The sequence below is a fragment of the Anoplophora glabripennis genome, unplaced genomic scaffold (assembly GCF_000390285.2).
Source record: "Anoplophora glabripennis isolate ALB-LARVAE unplaced genomic scaffold, Agla_2.0 scaffold82, whole genome shotgun sequence".
Classification (NCBI taxonomy): domain Eukaryota; kingdom Metazoa; phylum Arthropoda; class Insecta; order Coleoptera; family Cerambycidae; genus Anoplophora; species Anoplophora glabripennis.
Window position 1 is genome coordinate 744786 of NW_019416227.1, and position 17939 is coordinate 762724.

General features: G+C 33.2%; 2 protein-coding genes across 2 annotated transcripts; both read left to right on the forward strand.

Annotated features, from left to right (window-relative positions):
* Positions 1-80: 80 nt before the first annotated feature.
* Positions 81-10744, forward strand: LOC108903433 (putative inorganic phosphate cotransporter). Its single transcript, XM_018705607.2, has 8 exons — positions 81-194; positions 979-1112; positions 5738-6056; positions 6179-6396; positions 6453-6602; positions 6656-6788; positions 9608-9864; positions 10488-10744. The coding sequence occupies exons 1-8, from the start codon at positions 137-139 to the stop codon at positions 10653-10655; spliced, it is 1437 nt and encodes a 478-aa protein (XP_018561123.1). The 5' UTR covers positions 81-136; the 3' UTR covers positions 10656-10744.
* Positions 10745-14060: 3316 nt separating this feature from the next.
* LOC108903419 (putative inorganic phosphate cotransporter) lies at positions 14061-17112 on the forward strand. The gene is made up of 8 exons (XM_018705589.1): positions 14061-14236; positions 14686-14822; positions 14889-15207; positions 15307-15524; positions 15630-15779; positions 15837-15969; positions 16036-16292; positions 16530-17112. Exons 1-8 carry the CDS (start codon positions 14185-14187, stop codon positions 16710-16712), a joined length of 1449 nt encoding a protein of 482 aa, XP_018561105.1. The 5' UTR covers positions 14061-14184; the 3' UTR covers positions 16713-17112.
* Positions 17113-17939: the final 827 nt, after the last annotated feature.

Consider the following 17939-nt stretch of genomic DNA (forward strand, 5'->3'; position numbering starts at 1 on the left):
TATTCAAAAGATTAGATATCATTCCTGACCATTTTCAATCGTTTTGTTTAAAATAAAATTGATTCACCTATTGTCTCAGCTATTGTCAGTTCCTTTATATTCAACTTAAAAGTATATTCGTGAGTTTTACTGTAAAATGGAGAACCAAATTGAAACAACTGAAGGACCTCCTAACTTACCGCCTCCAAAGCCAGGTAAGTCGAGTAAGATTTTTAAACTTACACAGTGAAAGTATTGTTTTCAGCATTTCTTGGATTACTTGCATTGACTTAGTGTGAAGCTTTTTTTCTTTATTTATTTTTTTTAGTTTAAACTTTCTCTTAGTACGATATTTGAAGAAAAACTGTCTCTGCGGATGTATTCATTACAATTTGTAATCTAGGACACAAAAGTTTTTTGTTGAATTAAATAATCAGTTTATGATAAATTATCGAGTATCAGTCTAAAAAATATAAATATTTTGTTGATAACGACCTGCGTTGTTGACGATAATGATAAACATTGTATCCATGTGCTTTGGGTATAACATATTTTTTTATGAAACCGTGCCAAGGTATTTCAAAAGGAAAACATTTAAAAAAATATGTTTTCACCAATGTAATTGTTATTACGAATAAAATATCAATATTTCGCAAGACTTACATCTTACTAAAATATTGTGATATTTCTTAAAGACTATTTTAAACTGAGTCAGTATGCCACAAAAGACCAGTTTGAAGATTTCTAGAAAAATTTGTTGATTCTTTAAAATAATAAAGACATTACTTCTGTTTCGTGACCTTTTGACACATGCATAAGTGTGTTCTTTCAAATTCCGTCTTGAAAACTGTTTTTTTTTATCTTGTTTGGTACTTACTTACTTAATAAAGAATTTAAGAGGAGTTTAAAAAACAAACTCGACTCTTTTGATTAAAAAAAATCAGATGCACTATTACCAAAAACTAGGTCAAGTAATTTAACTCTGTATTTTTTTTTCAGCTATATGGTTTGGGGTACGTCATGAACAATACATTCTTCTTCTTCTCGCAGTGGTAATAGCTTTCGGGATACGTACCGCTTTCAATGTAGCAATTATCGCTATGATCGCTGAAGATCCTCCCGAAGGCGTAAAAGTAAGCGAACTATTTCTGTTCTTCTGCTGCCACTATAGGCCAGTCAAATTATTAAAAATACCTCGTTTTCTTGTCAAAATTTATTTCAGTAAACAAGAACGAGTAAAAATTAGGAAAAATTTCGTAGAATTGAAAGAACTACTACTACTGTAAAAAAATAGCTCAAATTTCTCTCTGAGGACAACTGAGTGGAAATATTGCATCAGAAATGAGTGAGTTTTACTCAAATCCGAGTTACTGCTAACTATTGAGCGACTTTTGACTCCATTCTGAGTATATGAAACCAATTTAGAGTTGACTTTTTCTCTAATATGATTTAACTATTATTGAGTCATTTTTTGCTTACACTTGGTTTTTAATTAATTAAATATTGAGTGCAAAAACAAATCACTCATAAATGATTAATTAGGACATACAGTGTTGAAATTATGTAATTCACTTCGCGGGGCCTCCTCCTGTCCTGGCTGAGACCCGCCCCCGCCGGCTAAGGTCTCTTCCCCTGGCGATCATGCTTTTCTGTAGCATCTAACGGGCCCTTATCAACTGTGGTCGATATTACAGAAGCAATATGTAAATGACGCCATCTTCACGACGCCATTCAAATGACTAGAAATTAATATACATTTAAACTCACTCAGTAATGAGGACATTTACTCTGATTTAGGTACAAGAGCACCAAATACGAGTTTATGTGAATAATTTGTTTAAGGAGTACCTATATTTGAGTAAAAGTACTCATTTTTAATTTAGATATAATCACAAATGAGTAAAATGATCAAAATGCCCAATATTGAGCGAAAAAGTTCTCAATAATTTCACTCAATGGCTTTACTCCGATCCGAACCTTTATTGCTTTAATTTACACCGATTTTTTTACAGTGTAGCTAAATGTTAGGGCTTCATTTTCAAAATGGCGTCAAAAGTTAGCAAAAGTTTTTTTCATTAAAAAGGAAACTAAACATTTTAGAAAAAAAAACATTGAACATTGTAGAACATTATTTTTATAACAAACAAACAAATGTATTATTAGTTATTGCAAAGACGGCAAAAATGGCATTTTTTTAAACTTCCAAATCTTTAAAACGAAAAAATATTTTTTTTTTCGAAACTTTCAGAATATGCGGCAAGTAGAATAGGTGAATTTTTGTAAAATTGCAAAATATTTGAAAAAATTGAATTTTTCTATTAAAAAGACGTTTTTTTTAAGTTTCAATGGATCAATTATTGCGAACTATTTTTTATATTGAAGTAAAAGTATTCAACTACAACATGTGTAAATTTCAGACCATAATATTAATAAATGAGGTCGTACGATTTTTTGAAAAAAAACATTTTTTCCGGTTCCTGTTGGTCGTAGGACTTTTTTTTAAATTCATGAAAAAATGTCAGCTTTCAAATAAGATCTGAATTTTTCGACCCGAAAAAAGAAGTCAAAGTTTTGGTAGATTTTTCGCATATTTCCAACTATTTTCCAATGCGCTCACAATTTGCACAGGTAAGTACACTATATTTTGACCCCCCCTTTAACTTTTTTGTTTTAAGAGTTATAAAATATGTAAAAGACAAAACTCGATTTTTTATGAATTTTTCGAAAATGACATTTGAAAAACAAATGAAGTCCAAACAAAATGGCCACGGATGTTAATTTTGTTAATTTAAATGGAACACCCTGTATATTTTTTCATATTTGGATAGAACGTACCCTGGCGGGCATAGTCATGTAGGGTTTGTTGGGTCCATCTCTAACAATAAGCGAGATACTATTAAAAAAAGGAAAAGAAGTTTTTTATTAAGAAAATAAGATATCTTGTAATTGTTATACCTCTTTCAGGCACTTCTGCCTTTTTTCCAATTACGTAAGGATTTACGGATTTAGTTGTAATATATTTTGACATGTCGGCCATTGATATGGTCCAAAAATTCTAAGGCCGTGAGAGGCCTAATTACTCATGGACAATGTTATATGGTAGGCCGTGACATGATAGCATTGTTATTGATTGACAGTTTGTATTATTATTTAATATAAATTGGTTACACAGCAGTAGAAAATTGAAATATTATTAATATGGAGAAAATCTTTACTCTATTTGAATTCCTAATAATATTTATACTTCTTAAAATACCTATACGCATTTTGAACCATATCAATGTCCGATATGTCAAAATATATTACAACTAAATCTGTAAATCCTTACGTAATTGGAAAAAAGGCAGAAATGCCTGAAAGAGGTCTAACAATTACAAGATCTCTTATTTTCTTAATAAAAAAAACATCTTTTCTTTTTTAATAGTATCTCGCTTATTGTTAGAGATGGACCCAACAAACCCTATATGGCTATACTCTACAGGGAACGTTCTATCCAAATATGTAAAAATATACAGGGTGTTCCATTTAACTTAACAAAGTTAATAACACCCGCGGCCATTTTGTTTGGACTTCATTTGTTTTTCAAATGTCATTTTCGAAAAATTCATAAAAAATCGTGCAACTTTTGTATTTTACATTTTTTTATCTCTTAAAACAAAAAAGTTAAAGGGGGGGGTCAAAATATAGTGAATCGCCCTGTACAACTCTTACAGAAAATTTTAAACTCAATATGGGCCACGTAAGTGCATTACTGTATGATTTATTGAAACTTGAAGAAAATGTCTTTTTTTCGAAAAACTCAATTTCTGGAAAAACTTTTATGAAATTTTACGAAAATGCACTTATTCTACTTGCTAAGGACTACATATTCTGAAAGATTCGTAAAAAAATCTTTTTTCGTTTTAAAAATATAGAAGTTTTAAAAAAATACGATTTTTAACCGTTTTTTTGCAATAACTAATACATTTTTTTATCAATTGACATAGGACTGGACTCAAAATTTTTGTCATAAAAAGTTCTACAACTTTTGTCTAAAACATTTTTTTCTAAAATGTTTAGTATTTTTTTTAATGAAAAAAATTGTCTTTTTTACGAATTTTGGATGCTATTTTAGAAATGAGACCCTAACATTCATCTAGGGTAATAGTCCAAGCATTATAGAGAGATGCTTACAGAAATTATTACCTGGACAAAAAAAATATGACCGTATAGAAAATTAAAATTTAAATTGAATTTCTTGTTCTTTAAACTCGATCCAATATGGCGAACATGGTTAAAAAAAATCGCAAAGTTGAAAAAAACGGTTTTTCTAAAATAACTAAAAAAATATAGCGCGGATTGAAAAATTTTAAATGAGAAAGTTGTAGGTTTTAAAAAGATCTATCGACTGATTTTTTGAAAGTATCGATTGCTTTGTTACTTTTCGAGATATATCGAAAAAACCGTTAAAAATCTTCTCTTTTCTCTTCTTCTATAACTCGTTTACATTTACGTGCCCATATTTGCTATTTACTGCAAGCATAGCCCGCGGCAAGCCAAAAAAGTACATTTTTGAAAAATTTAAAAATATTAATTATTTTTCGAGATATATCGATTTTTTGAAAAAAAGGCGCTCTCGAAAATTGGCTAGATCTTCTCAGCGGATAGCCCTACAGTAACGATTTTCGGTTTATTTTCTTCGTAAAGAGTTATATTATCATGCTGTTAAAAAATGTTGACGATTTTATTAATTTTAAGGATCAAAAAATGACTTTGAAAAAGTTGCACTTTTTTGGGTATGTTTTTTTCAAATTACTATTTCAATTTTTATTTTATGAAAATGACTTTTAAAGAAAGAAAACTAAACATTTACGGGTCTATTTTGCTTCTAAGGCGAAAATGCTATAATATTCGTGTTTAGCTACCCCAGATTAAGTACAAAAAAATAATAAAAATTGAAATAGTTATTTGAAAAAAACATACCCAAAAAAAGTGCAACTTTTTCAGTCATTTTTTGATCCTTAAAATTAATAAAATCGTCAACATTTTTTAACAGCATGATAATATAACTCTTTACGAAGAAAATAAACCGAAAATCGTTACTGTAGGGCTATCCGCTGAGAAGATCTAGCCAATTTTCGAGAGCGCCTTTTTTTCAAAAAATCGATATATCTCGAAAAATAATTAATATTTTTAAATTTTTCAAAAATGTACTTTTTTGGCTTGCCGCGGGCTATGCTTGCAGTAAATAGCAAATATGGGCATGTAAATGTAAACGAGTTATAGAAGAAGAGAAAAGAGAAGATTTTTAACGGTTTTTTCGATATATCTCGAAAAGTAACAAAGCAATAGATACTTTCAAATAATCAGTCGATTGATCTTTTTAATACCTACAACTTTCTCATTTAAAATTTTTCAATCCGTGCTATATTTTTTTAGTTATTTTAGAAAAACCGTTTTTTTTAACCATGTTCGCCAACTTGGATCGAGTTTAAAGAATAAGAAACTCAATTTCAAATTTAATTTTCTATACGGTCATATTTTTTTTGTCCAGGTAATAATTTCTGCAAATTTAACATTAATCCGTGATAGAATGCTTGGACTATAAAGTAGTTCATTCAATTTTACGGAATCTTTCCTAATTTTTAAGTGTATTTGTTTACTGAATTAAATTTTGGCACGTAAAAAATTATTTGATTGCACTAAGTTCTAGACTTTACAAGAAATATCAATAAATGTAATCCCAGTCTCCTTGTAATTCGATCTTCATTCGTTTTAGACGTACCCGGAATGGATAGACCAGAAGAACATCATGCTGTCCTCTTTCTTCTGGGGGTACGTCTGTTTCCAGATCGGCGCCGGACAACTGGCCAAAAATTACGGACCCAAGCTGTTCATGGGCGGCGCCGTGTTTATATGTTCCCTGTTCACCGTCCTCGTACCACTGATGGGAGACAAACTTGGTTACGGCGGAGTGATAGCTTGCAGGGTGATCCAGGGGCTGGCGCAGGGGTTTCTGTTCCCCTGCACACATAACCTGCTCAGCGCCTGGGTGCCTATATTCGACAGAGCCAGGGTTGGCAGTTTCGTGTATACAGGTCGGTAAATATAAATATTGACATTGATAAAAAATAGTAGTCTAATTCGTGAAATATTTGGCGCGATAGTCGAAAGTCGACTTGGATGCTTTTCTCGACTAAATTTTTTTTTCTACAACTAGGTGGTCCGCTTGGAACTGTCATAGCCTTGCCTGTAACAGGGGCAATTTCCGCATCCTCGGTGGGATGGCCGTTGATGTTTTACCTCTACGGAGGCCTAGGGTTAGCCTGGACAGTTGCTTGGATATTTCTAGGAGCAGACTGCCCAGCGAAACATGGCAGGATATCTGCGGAAGAAAGGAGGTACGTGGAGGACGGAGCTAGCACAGAAGAAAAAGAGGTAAAGCTCGTTTTGCCAAAACAAGTATTTGATTTTCCTAAACTGGTATTTCTTAGACTGTGCCTACACCGTGGAAGGCTATCTTCACTTCACTGCCATTCTTTGCGATATTAGTAGGGCACTGTGGTAACAACTGGGGTTTCTTCACTTTACTCACTGAGATACCAAGCTATATGGAGAGCATTTTGAAATTTAATATAGCTTCGGTGAGTCTACTAAATAATAGGTAAATAAATATTGATGTATCGTTGGTTTATAGAACAGTCTTCTATCCGCTCTTCCTTATTTGGTTCTGTGGCTGCTTAGTTTCGTAATGAGTCCCCTTGCCGATATCCTCGTGGTTAGAAAGATCATTACCAGGGGTACTAGCAGGAAAATCTTCAATTCCATAGGTGAGTTTGTTGGAATTTTATTTACGGTATATAGTACTGTCATTGAAGCTGAAAATCAGCTGTAACCTTGGAATTCTTTGAAACTACATGGATTTGTATGAACATTTAGAATAAGGCTCATCTTAGGCTCAAGTTCAAAAGTGACATAAGCCCGATTGACTTAGAGGTAAAAACTACCCCTAAGTGAAAAAAATTAAAAAAAATAAGTTTTAAGCATTTTATTGATAAAAATCTGGTTCAAGCACAAAGATTAAATAATGTTCCATGTACTCGAACATGTTTTATGATATATTTGATCTTTTCGACCCTTTATTTAACCCTTAAAAACTACCCATATGCAAAAAATAATGATAAGAAATTACTTTTTAAAGATTTGGAATGATTAAATCGTGCAATTATTTAAAATAAAATTTACCTTATAGCTAATAAAAGAATTTTTCCCTTTCAACCCCTAAAAACCACCCCTGTATTGACAAAAATGTTAAAAAATTACGTTTTAAAAGCTTGGAATGCTTTAACAGTGCAATTATTTAAAATAAAAATTCCTTTTCAACCCTATATAAATCACCCCTGTGCTAAAGAAATGATCAAAAATTAGGTTTTAAATCTTGGAATGCTATAATTGTGCAGTAATTTAAAATAAAAATTCCCTTATATTGTTTATGAAAGAATATTTTACTTTTACCATTTTCAACTCTTATAAACTATCCTTTTACCAATATTAATGTAAAATATTTTTATTGTAATCGATTTTTAAATATAATCATTCATAAAAAAAAATTTGTACGCTGCATATAAACTTTTATACACGCTGACGCGCACTTCCTAACATTTGCTCCAAAAATGAGAAAGCCTATTTTGCTTCGAAAAAATGTTATTGGTTTTTTTACCACAACTCGGTTAATTTTGAAGCTATAGTATCCTACAAAAAAGCATTTTAAAGATAAATTCAAAATCTGTAATATATATTTTAAGTCCTTGCTTTTTTGTAAAGGGAAAGGATCGAAGGGTTCGAGACAGGTCGTTTTTTTCACTAAAATGGATACTTCAAACGACGATGTCTCCTTTATTTTTATGCTATAGGAATTAAAAAAAGCAAAATATTTGTTGAAAAAAGCTACATTTTTGTAGTCTATCATTTTTCAGAGTTATTATATAAATAAGGCAATCTTTTTTGAATAATGAAAAATACCGTTTTCAACTTTTACCGTACATTATTCAAAAAATTCTAAACCGGTCTAACTTCAGGATCGTATGAAAAATACTAAAACAAAACTAATTGTAAAGGGTCTACGATTAATTTTAATTCTGATGGAAATGGTACAGCGTTTACTGCTTATTTTTCCTTAAAAAAGATGAGCAACAAATCTGTTTTTGACGATAAATTCTTCAATTTTGCTCTAATTAACTTTTATAAGTGCTCATTTTGAAGGTCTTTTTGAGTACTACAAAAAACTACAGGAGCGTTATACGCGTAAAATTAATCCTTTTTCCGTTATTTGACGTTGAATACATCGATTCGAGTATTCCTCCCAAGACAACTTTCCCCTTCCACTAACCATATTTCGCTTTGTATAGGACGTACAACACTTTATAAAAAACGATTTTCTTTGTTTATTTATATGCTACATTATTGTTCATTACACTTTTTTTAATAAAATGCGTAGTTTTTGAGTTATTCGCGAAAAATACTTGGAAAAAGTGTTGTTTTTTTCACTCAGTTTTCAATCGTGTATAACTAAAAAACTATTGATTTCTCGAAAAAATTCTCAGAATATTTTCTGCTCAGAATTTGATTCTCTATCGATTTCCAGCATTATTTTTGAACAAAAATTTCCACCCCCGATAAGGGGTGTCAACCCCCAACAGGGTGGAAGCGTCAATCGGCGGTATATCAGTAATGTTCATTGACCTTTTCTCTAACTACCTGCTAAATTTCAAGTCGATCGGTTCAGTTTCAAAGAATTCGGAGGTGAAAAGCTTCAATGACTGTACTAATACTTAATACATTTTTTTCACAATGAATCAAAGATTGCTATTGTTCTACATTCATATTGCCCCATAACTGACTGAATAAAATAAATATTTCCTTTGCAATACTTATACAGCATGTTCACCGACATAATTTTAATGGGCGTTAGCATACATCAAAATAATTGATTAAGGAATTTGACATAATACATACCACTCTTTCGAATGTTTTTTTGTTCACTTTTAATAAAACAACAAGTTTTGTTAAGCAGTAAAAGGTTATAAAGCTGATATCGCCCAATAAGACAACAGCCCCACAGAATGACAATGGCATGCTGTTGGCAGAACAATCAGTTGCTGTTTGACAGATTGACATACTTGTCACATATCGGCAGTGTCTTTGCATGCCACTAGTTCGTTGTTTTTCTCTTTGTTTTTTTTTTAATATTCAGTAGACGCGAGTATCACAACATGTTATTAATTTACGGTGAAGATTGCTGCAATAATTATACTATGACGGGACCTATTTATCACCATCGTTTTTCACAACAGAAACTGTTTAATAGAAAGACATTCGTTGAAGTATTTCAGTGTCTTTTTGATACTGGTAGTGTTGATCCTCGTACCGAAAATTATGGCCTTAACTCTCTTGGAGTCATCAGATGTAATATACTACTAGTTCTAGCGTACTAGAGCTACTGCAGTTTCCTCTATCTCAATTTGTTTCGTCTAGCAGCTACAGCGACAATTTTTTTTATCAATTCGATGCCCTTTAGCGGTTAAACGAAGCCACTTACTATAGAGATAAGTTTAGTTAAATATTGAACAGCCTATATTTGTGTCTTCAGGTCTGATGGTACCCGCTCTTGCTCTGTTCGTGCTAAACTTCATTGGCAGCGGCCAGAAAGAAGTCACGATCTTATTTTTGGTGATCGCTGTAGGATTCAACGCGGGGGTGTATTCCGGATACAACGTGAACCACATAGACATATCCCCTGTCCATTCTGGAACTCTTATGGGAATAACAAACACAGCGTCGAACATCTGCTCTATCATTGCCCCCTTAGCAGTTGACGCCATCAAGTCCATCACTGGATACGAAGAGGTAAGTTAGGAACGATAGGATATAGGTCGGTCAAGCTGAGAGTCCAGTAGGTACGCCGGATTGGACACTCCAGAATTTGATGGTGAAAGTTTAAGGTTACATATTAGAATTTTTCATACAATCTGAAGCGTAAGTATGTAGAATGACGCGGCATTCAAAAATCTTAATATTTTTATTTGTGATAGCAGTTGACACTCTTTATTCAAGTAGGTACTTGTTTTTTTTTTTTGTTTTTAATATGATGTGCGTCATTATCTCAATCTGTTATCAAACTTGACTAGCAACATCTTTTGTTTTATCATTAATTTCCATAACGTGATTTCGCGACGCACATCCAGTTTATGACGAATGTCTGTTACTTTCTTTTATTTTACTTTGATAACATCCTATACAGGATGACTGAAATAATTGCGAAAATAAACAATTTTCATTAAGCAAATAGCAAATTAATCAAGAATTATTGCGCGAAAGTTAGGCCGACTCTGTATCACCCCACTTAATCAACTGAAATACACTAACTAGGTCAAGTTCAGGGTGGTTATTTATCCATTAAACATAATCTTAAAATATTATCTATTAGTGATGTACATGCTTCAATAGTGATGTTCGTAATCATTTTTTAGACCAACAAATCCCTGTGGAATGTGGTATTCTCCCTGGCAGCCATAATAAACATAGTTACCGGGTCATTTTATGTATTTGGGGCATCTGGAGAGGTACAACCTTGGGACAACTTAGGGGTTGACAAAAAGGACGACACCGTCAATACCCGATCGAGCAAAGAGAAATAGAACACCGAAATGTTATTTCATAGTGTCAATTTTACTATTCGTTGCGAATAAAAATTACTGGATACTCAAAGAACAAGAACGTCAAAGAAGGATCGTTTTGTTTTTCTCAGATACTTATATCCATAGGTTCATCTTATCATAAATAGAATTATTACATATACAGGGTGTATCTTAAGTGATGACTTTGATTTCAAGGGGTGATTCCTTGTCATATTTTAAGCAAAAAAGTGCATATGAATATCGGTCCGCAAGTGCTTCGTTACCGAGATACAGGGTGTCAAAGTTGGGAAAATAAATCGCATTTTCTTAAATATCTTTCGACTGATTCGAAATAATTTAATGAAATTTCATACACGGGGGTTTTTTGGAATGACAAATTCAAAGCTGTGGTCAATTTAGGTGTATTTTTTTGAGGGCGCCAATAATGAAGTAGCTAGGAGCAACCGTTTCCATGAAAAACGCATTTAAACTTACTTGAGCTGGAAATATCATAAAAATTGAATTAAATCAAATGCTCAAAATGAGAACCGCCACTGTCAATACAAGCATGTAATCTTCTGCTCATCGACTGTCGCACACGTTCCAAAATTCCTGGAGTGTTGCGTATGACATTACAAGAATTTACAATTCTGTTTCTTAAATCATTTTCATCTACAACTGGCGTTGCATAAACAAGCGACTTCAGATGTCCCCAAAAGAAATAGTCCAGAGGATTTAGGTCTGGAGATCGTGCTGGCCACGGCTGAGGTCCTCCCCGACCTATCCATCGCTGAGCAAAAGTGTCATTAAGATGTTGGCGAGCAGCAAGACTGAAATGAGCAGGTGCCCCGTCGTGCATAAACCACATGTCATTTCTGGTTGCTAGTAGTACATCTTCTAACAGACCAGGCAATGTTTCAGCTAGAAACTGTCTGTAAGTCTCACCATTCAGTCGAGGAGGAAGAAAATGCGGTCCGATGACATGATCACCAATAACTCCGGCCCACACATTCACCGAAAACTGCTGCTGAAATCCACGTTCTCCAATAACATGGGGATTTTCATAGTTCCAAAAATGATTATTGTGGAAGTTTATGATGGCATCCCGTGAAAAAGTTGCCTCATCTGTGAACAGAATTTTAGACGTAAAGTTGGGATTCTGCGCAGTTTTTTGGAGAAACCATCGACAATAATCTAACCGTGCAGGAAAATCTCTTGGCAACAGTGGTTGCACGCGTTGAATGTGGTACGGATAAAGTAAATTTGTGTGCAAAACCCTCCAAACACTTTGATGACTTATGTTAAACTGTTCAGATAATCTTCGCGTACTACTTGACGGATTAGCTTCCACTTCTTGTAGGATTGCTTCTTCTAGTTGTGGTGTCATTATTGTTCTCGGTCTACCAATACGTTCAGCGTGAGCATTTAAAGATCCAGTTTCGCACAGTCTAGCATGGAGCCTTATGAAAGTTCTTTCTGATGGAAGTGGTCTATTGGGAAATCGTTCCTGGTAAATTCGACGGGCTTGTGCAGCATTTCCATCTGCTAGCCCATAAATGAAATGTATTTGAGCTTGTTCAACGTTATTCATAGTTAACTGCACACTAAAAGATAGTCAACTGACAGTATCTTGTCACTTTTAATGCCAAATATCATCGGAATTTTGTTATCACAGGAATTTTTGTATTCAACAAAAAAACATTTCTTTAAAATCTTTTTTAAGCAGATAAGGTAGGAGAATCGATTATTCTAGTCCAAAATGGCATACAGGGTAGCAGAAAAAAGTTGCGATGGATTAAAGAGGCCGAAATCGTTGCCGGTGGCGCCCTCAAAAAAATACACCTAAATTGACCACAGCTTTGAATTTGTCATTCCAAAAAACCCCCGTGTATGAAATTTCATTAAATTATTTCGAATCAGTCGAAAGATATTTAAGAAAATGCGATTTATTTTCCCAACTTTGACACCCTGTATCTCGGTAACGAAGCACTTGCGGACCGATGTTCATATGCACTTTTTTGCTTAAAATATGACAAGGAATCACCCCTTGAAATTAAAGTCATCACTTAAGATACACCCTGTATATCATTACTTAGTGTATTACTAGTAATATAATAGAATCTAGAGTGCTTAGTAAAGATTTTCATATATTTAAGCCTCATAATCAGAATTAAAACAGTCTTAAAAGTCATAAATCTCAGTTAGAAAGGTTGATTCTTCTTGAAACACATTTCTACTATTTTTTTGTGATAAATATATGTATAATATAGTGCATAAATTGTTTGTCCTTCATAAAATTCCAAAATAAATGTTGTTTTATGGTACAGTCAGTAATAAAATTTTAACCTTCTCAAAAGTAATAACTTTGTGTTCATATTTTTTTGAAAAACACATTTTTGTCTAGTATTTTGTATCTATTAAAATAAGGTAATAAGTAATGTATGCGGACGTTTCATTGAATAATTATTTGTAAAACAAAAATACTAATCAGTAATTTTTTGTACTACTTTTTGTTTATTATTAATTTAACTAAGTGTTTTGACTTATACCTCAAATTAGACAATTAAATTCTTACAAAACGTGTTATCTATGATTTTTCCTGCATGTAATGACAATGACGTACATTCATTTTGTAATCATTATTTAATAGCATTTTTTATATAGTGATAACAATAATACACAGGTACATTATGCAACAAAATTATCGCAACAAAATTTTGCCATTTCTTTTAATGTGCATAGCAATTTTCAACGTATCAAGACGATTTTTTTTTAATTTGTAGGTAATTATCTGATGTAATTTAAGTAAAAATGCGAAATGGATGCGAATCGATACCGCGTCTTCATGTCCTGATAAAACCCAAGCATTATTTTTCAAAAATTGGTGATTAAAATACTAAATTTGTTTAACCCAGAATTCCAGGAACAAAATCTTTAAAAAATATATGTTTTTGTATTTGTAACAGATGAACTAATACTGTTACAGGAATTGGCGTATCCAAAGGGGTGCAGAAGAGTCCACAACCCCACTTTTTTCAGATAAGTGAATGTCAAAAGGCAGTATGAATGTTTTCTAAGCAAAATTTCCGTATTCTTGAACCAAATGTTTTTTTTTTCAAAATTCAAGTTTACAATAAAAGCATACGTGGCTCAAAGATAGTGGTAAGTATGCTGTGGAGAATTATGTTTATTTGCACTTTTCTAGTAAACAAAAGTTTAAAGTCAATATTCTGAATTCAATATATTCATATTTTAGTGTAGGTAAATTTGTGTCAACTTGTTGAGTTGACGTAATCTTTTCTTTTATCGGTACTGCACAAATCGTCGTACTCCAAAAGATCAAGGAATATGTGCAGATTAGATAATAACCCTAGTCATTTTCAGTCGAGATTTCTTCGAATAAAACTGGTATTCAATCGAGGATTACCTCAGTTGTTAGCTTTTCGTTGTAGCTAACGCCTCGCAAAAAGTACCTGTCATATCTTCTTGACTACCCTAATTACCTTTTGATATTATATATTCTTGATACTGAAGAATTCGAGTAAAAATTATGGACCGAAAAGAGTTATCGGAAAAACCATCTAACACTCCACCAAAACCAGGTAAGTAAGGATTAATATTTTATGACATACAAATTTTAAGAAAATAAAAAATGTTGCTATACTTAAAGTCGCAAACATATCAGCTACAATTGAAAAAATATAATAAAAAATGCTTTGTTCTAAATCGGAATTGGTTATCATTTATAAGATCTGATACACCAATAAAAACATATGAAAATGATTGATAACTTCGACACTTTAGCACCAATTATTAATTATTCTAATGATAAACATTTCAGTCACATGATCCACCCGATGATCTTAAAATACGTTGTTGTTGTTAAAGTTATTAATGCAAGAATTAGAAATGCATCAAAAGTTAATAAGTAGCAATTCATATTGAGTATTGTAAAACAATTTTTTAAAGTTGATTATTTATGACGAAACTCCCTAGACCAGACGGATCAGTTGGAACGAACACACACTGATTTTTTCACAATTTTTTTCAGCCGGGTGGTTTGGTGTACGTCATGAACAATACATTCTGCTTTTTGTGGCGACCGTTATAGCTTACGGAATTCGGACTACCTTCAACGTAGCTGTCATGGCCATGATCAGCAAAGAACCGCCCACTGATGATATACCAGTGAGTAAACTTCTACCATAAAAGCTTGCAACTAATTTTCAAGTGATATACGTTTCCAATTTTCAGACATATCCGGAATGGACGGACAAGAAGAACATCATGCTGTCCTCTTTCTTTTGGGGTTACGTCTGTTTCCAGATCGGTGCCGGACAACTGGCAAAAAATTACGGACCCAAGCTCTTCCTTGGCTCCGCCATCTTCATATGCTCCTTGGCCACCATCCTCTTGCCGATAATGGGGGAGAAGTTGGGGTACGGAGGGGTCATAGCCTGCAGGGTTGTTCAAGGTATGACCCAGGGGTTCCTCTTCCCTTCTGTGCACAATTTGCTAAGCGCCTGGGTACCCATTGTTGACAGAGCAGTCATTGGGAGTTTCGTGTATGCAGGTAAGTCAAGAAAAATAAAAAAGTTAACCTCTCATATGTAACTATACCTCTGCTTAAAATGCCAATCTGTAGAGATCTTTAATCTAACATTTGTTGTAGCTGGTCCTTTGGGTAATGTAGTGGCTATGCCCATAACTGGAGCAATATCTGCCTCTACTGTCGGATGGCCCATAACGTTTTACTTATATGGTGGTCTTGGTATGACCTGGATCATTTTCTGGATAATTTTTGGATCAGATGGCCCATCAAAGCATAAAAGAATATCCCGAGAAGAAAGGAGATATGTGGAAGATGGAGCCAGTACTGAAGAAAAAGAGGTAAAACATTTGTTTAATAAATACGCAGTTCGATTGTCCACTAGACATCAACTGATATTTCAGACTTAGCATCAAGAGTTCTGGTTAATCTGTAATTATTTTCAGGTCGTACCAACACCTTGGTTGTCCATTGCCACCTCTTTACCGTTCTTCGCTATACTGATAGCCCATTGTGGACAAAACTGGGGCTTCTGGACTTTGCTCACGGAAATACCAAGTTATATGGAGAACATTCTGAAATTCAAAATAGCTTCGGTAAGTCACCATTTTTTCACGGTCGATCAAAGATAATCGTGATTTATATTTTCGCAGAATAGTTACCTGTCTGCCCTTCCTTACTTTGTTCTCTGGCTGCTTAGTTTCGTCATGAGTCCTATAGCCGATAGACTGATAATAAAGCAAGTGGTGAGCAGAGGTACCAGCAGGAAAATTTTCAATTCTATAGGTAAGTCTGACGATATTTATTAGGTTAGGTTAGGAGTCTTGTGCTTCTATAAAATGATCTTTGTAGGTTTGATGGTGCCAGCGGTGGCTCTTTTCGCCCTCAATTTTGTGGGTAGCTCCCAGAAGGAAGTCACGATCGTTATCCTGGTGATTGCTGTTGGCTTCAACGCCGGTGTGTTTTCTGGTTTCAATGTGAACCACATAGACATATCCCCGATCCATTCCGGGACCCTCATGGGGATCACGAACAGTTTGTCCAACGTTTTCTCCATCATAGCCCCCTTGGCTGTGGACGCTGTTAAATCCATTACGGGCTATGAAGAGGTAAGTTACGAATATCAGTTTGATTTTATTAAACTACCGTTTTTGTTGACTGTAATCGAAATCGAATCTAGATAAGTACACAAATGAGATGAAGTTGAAGTGGTTGTTTAAGTTTTATTTGTTGGAATAAATATTTAGGATTTACGTCACCTCATTTATGGTTATCTTGCTTTTACATTTTCATAATTACTTAGGTTACTTGAGTGTGGATGAATATCTATATTCTTTCCTTTTCAGACCGACAAATCTATGTGGAACATAGTTTTCTCCATAGCGGCCATAATCTACGTCCTTACCGGTACATTCTACGCGTTCTTTGCGTCGGGTGAAGTACAGCCTTGGGACAACTTGGAACTTAGTAAAAAAAGCCCTGTTGGGCTCAGCAAAGAACAACTGGAGAAGAAATATGATAGCGTCTAGAACAAACACAAATACTGGAGACACTGAAGAATGACTTAATTATTTATATTTTTATTATTAGACGTATTTAATGATAACACTTTTAACACTGAACCTTCAAGTACAAATTTGAATGTATGAAAACAATTATTTCTTGGAATTGTAATGTAAATATTTCTCACACATTTTAAACTTTTAATGAAATTCGTATACATTTTCGATCGAGAGAAGTCAGTTATTGCCAAATATTTGAACATAGCGAAAGGAGTGTTTCAAAACCACTGTTTTAAGTGGGGCACAAATGAGAAAATGAAGAATATAATATTTTTGTTTGTTTGTTTTCCCCAACTCAACAATTTTGTGATATATCTGATATTGTATAATTTTTTATAAATAAATAAAAAAATCTTGTAGTAAAAATTAAGTTCGTTTTCTTCAATTTTACGTCTAGACTAGAGTATTGGAGTTGTCTAAATTTCACATTAGAAAGAACAAAAAATAAACGGGTTGTTAGTCGAATATACCTTTTTAGCAACAGTAGAAATAAACCGTAAGATTTTACATAACGTGCCTTTTTGTTAACAAGTTTATTTTTCGGTCTATTAAAAATTGTGACATGAAAAAGGCGTTATCCAGTAAAAATTTAGGGCGTTTTTAATAGAGCACAGGCAATTGTTATTATTTCAGGTACCAATAAAACCATATTATAAAGTAAATCATTAAAAGTCATATTAGTATCTGCATATTTCACTAAAATATCTTTACTATATTAGAAAGTATTATTAATAAAATATCTCAAGTCGCGGATGAATGTCAACATTCGTCCAGCCTATACAAATTTAAACAGAAAATACTTTATAGAGGGTGGTCCTCAATTGACTTACGGACTTTAAAAAATAAGGGATTTACACCAAATTTTTCCGATAATGGATAACAGAGAAAGCCCCTTTAAAGGGTGAGTAATATATCTTATATCTTTTAGCGATATATTGGAAGTCCTGTTAGATATCTTATTTATAGTTTAAACTTAGATTTGGGGCAACTGAACACGACTTTATTGAATATTATTCAAATTCTATGCTTTGCGTAAGTAGTCCAAGCATTATAGAGATATGCTTACAGAAATTATTACCTGAACAAAAAAATATGACCGTATAGAAAATTAAATTTTAAATTGAGTTTCTTGTTCTTTAAACTCGATGCAATATGGCGAACATGGTTAAAAAAATCGCAAAGTTGAAAAAAACG

Bases quoted from the DNA above. Each gene is read 5' to 3' on its own strand.
- LOC108903433 (XM_018705607.2), top strand. From the start codon at position 137: ATGGAGAACCAAATTGAAACAACTGAAGGACCTCCTAACTTACCGCCT. The intron at 195-978 runs GTAAGTCGAGTA...TTTTTTTTTCAG, and splicing joins CTTACCGCCTCCAAAGCCAG to CTATATGGTTTGGGGTACGT. The intron at 9,865-10,487 runs GTAAGTTAGGAA...ATCATTTTTTAG, and splicing joins CCATCACTGGATACGAAGAG to ACCAACAAATCCCTGTGGAA.
- LOC108903419 (XM_018705589.1), top strand. From the start codon at position 14,185: ATGGACCGAAAAGAGTTATCGGAAAAACCATCTAACACTCCACCAAAA. The intron at 14,237-14,685 runs GTAAGTAAGGAT...AATTTTTTTCAG, and splicing joins TAACACTCCACCAAAACCAG to CCGGGTGGTTTGGTGTACGT. The intron at 15,208-15,306 runs GTAAGTCAAGAA...CATTTGTTGTAG, and splicing joins TGGGAGTTTCGTGTATGCAG to CTGGTCCTTTGGGTAATGTA.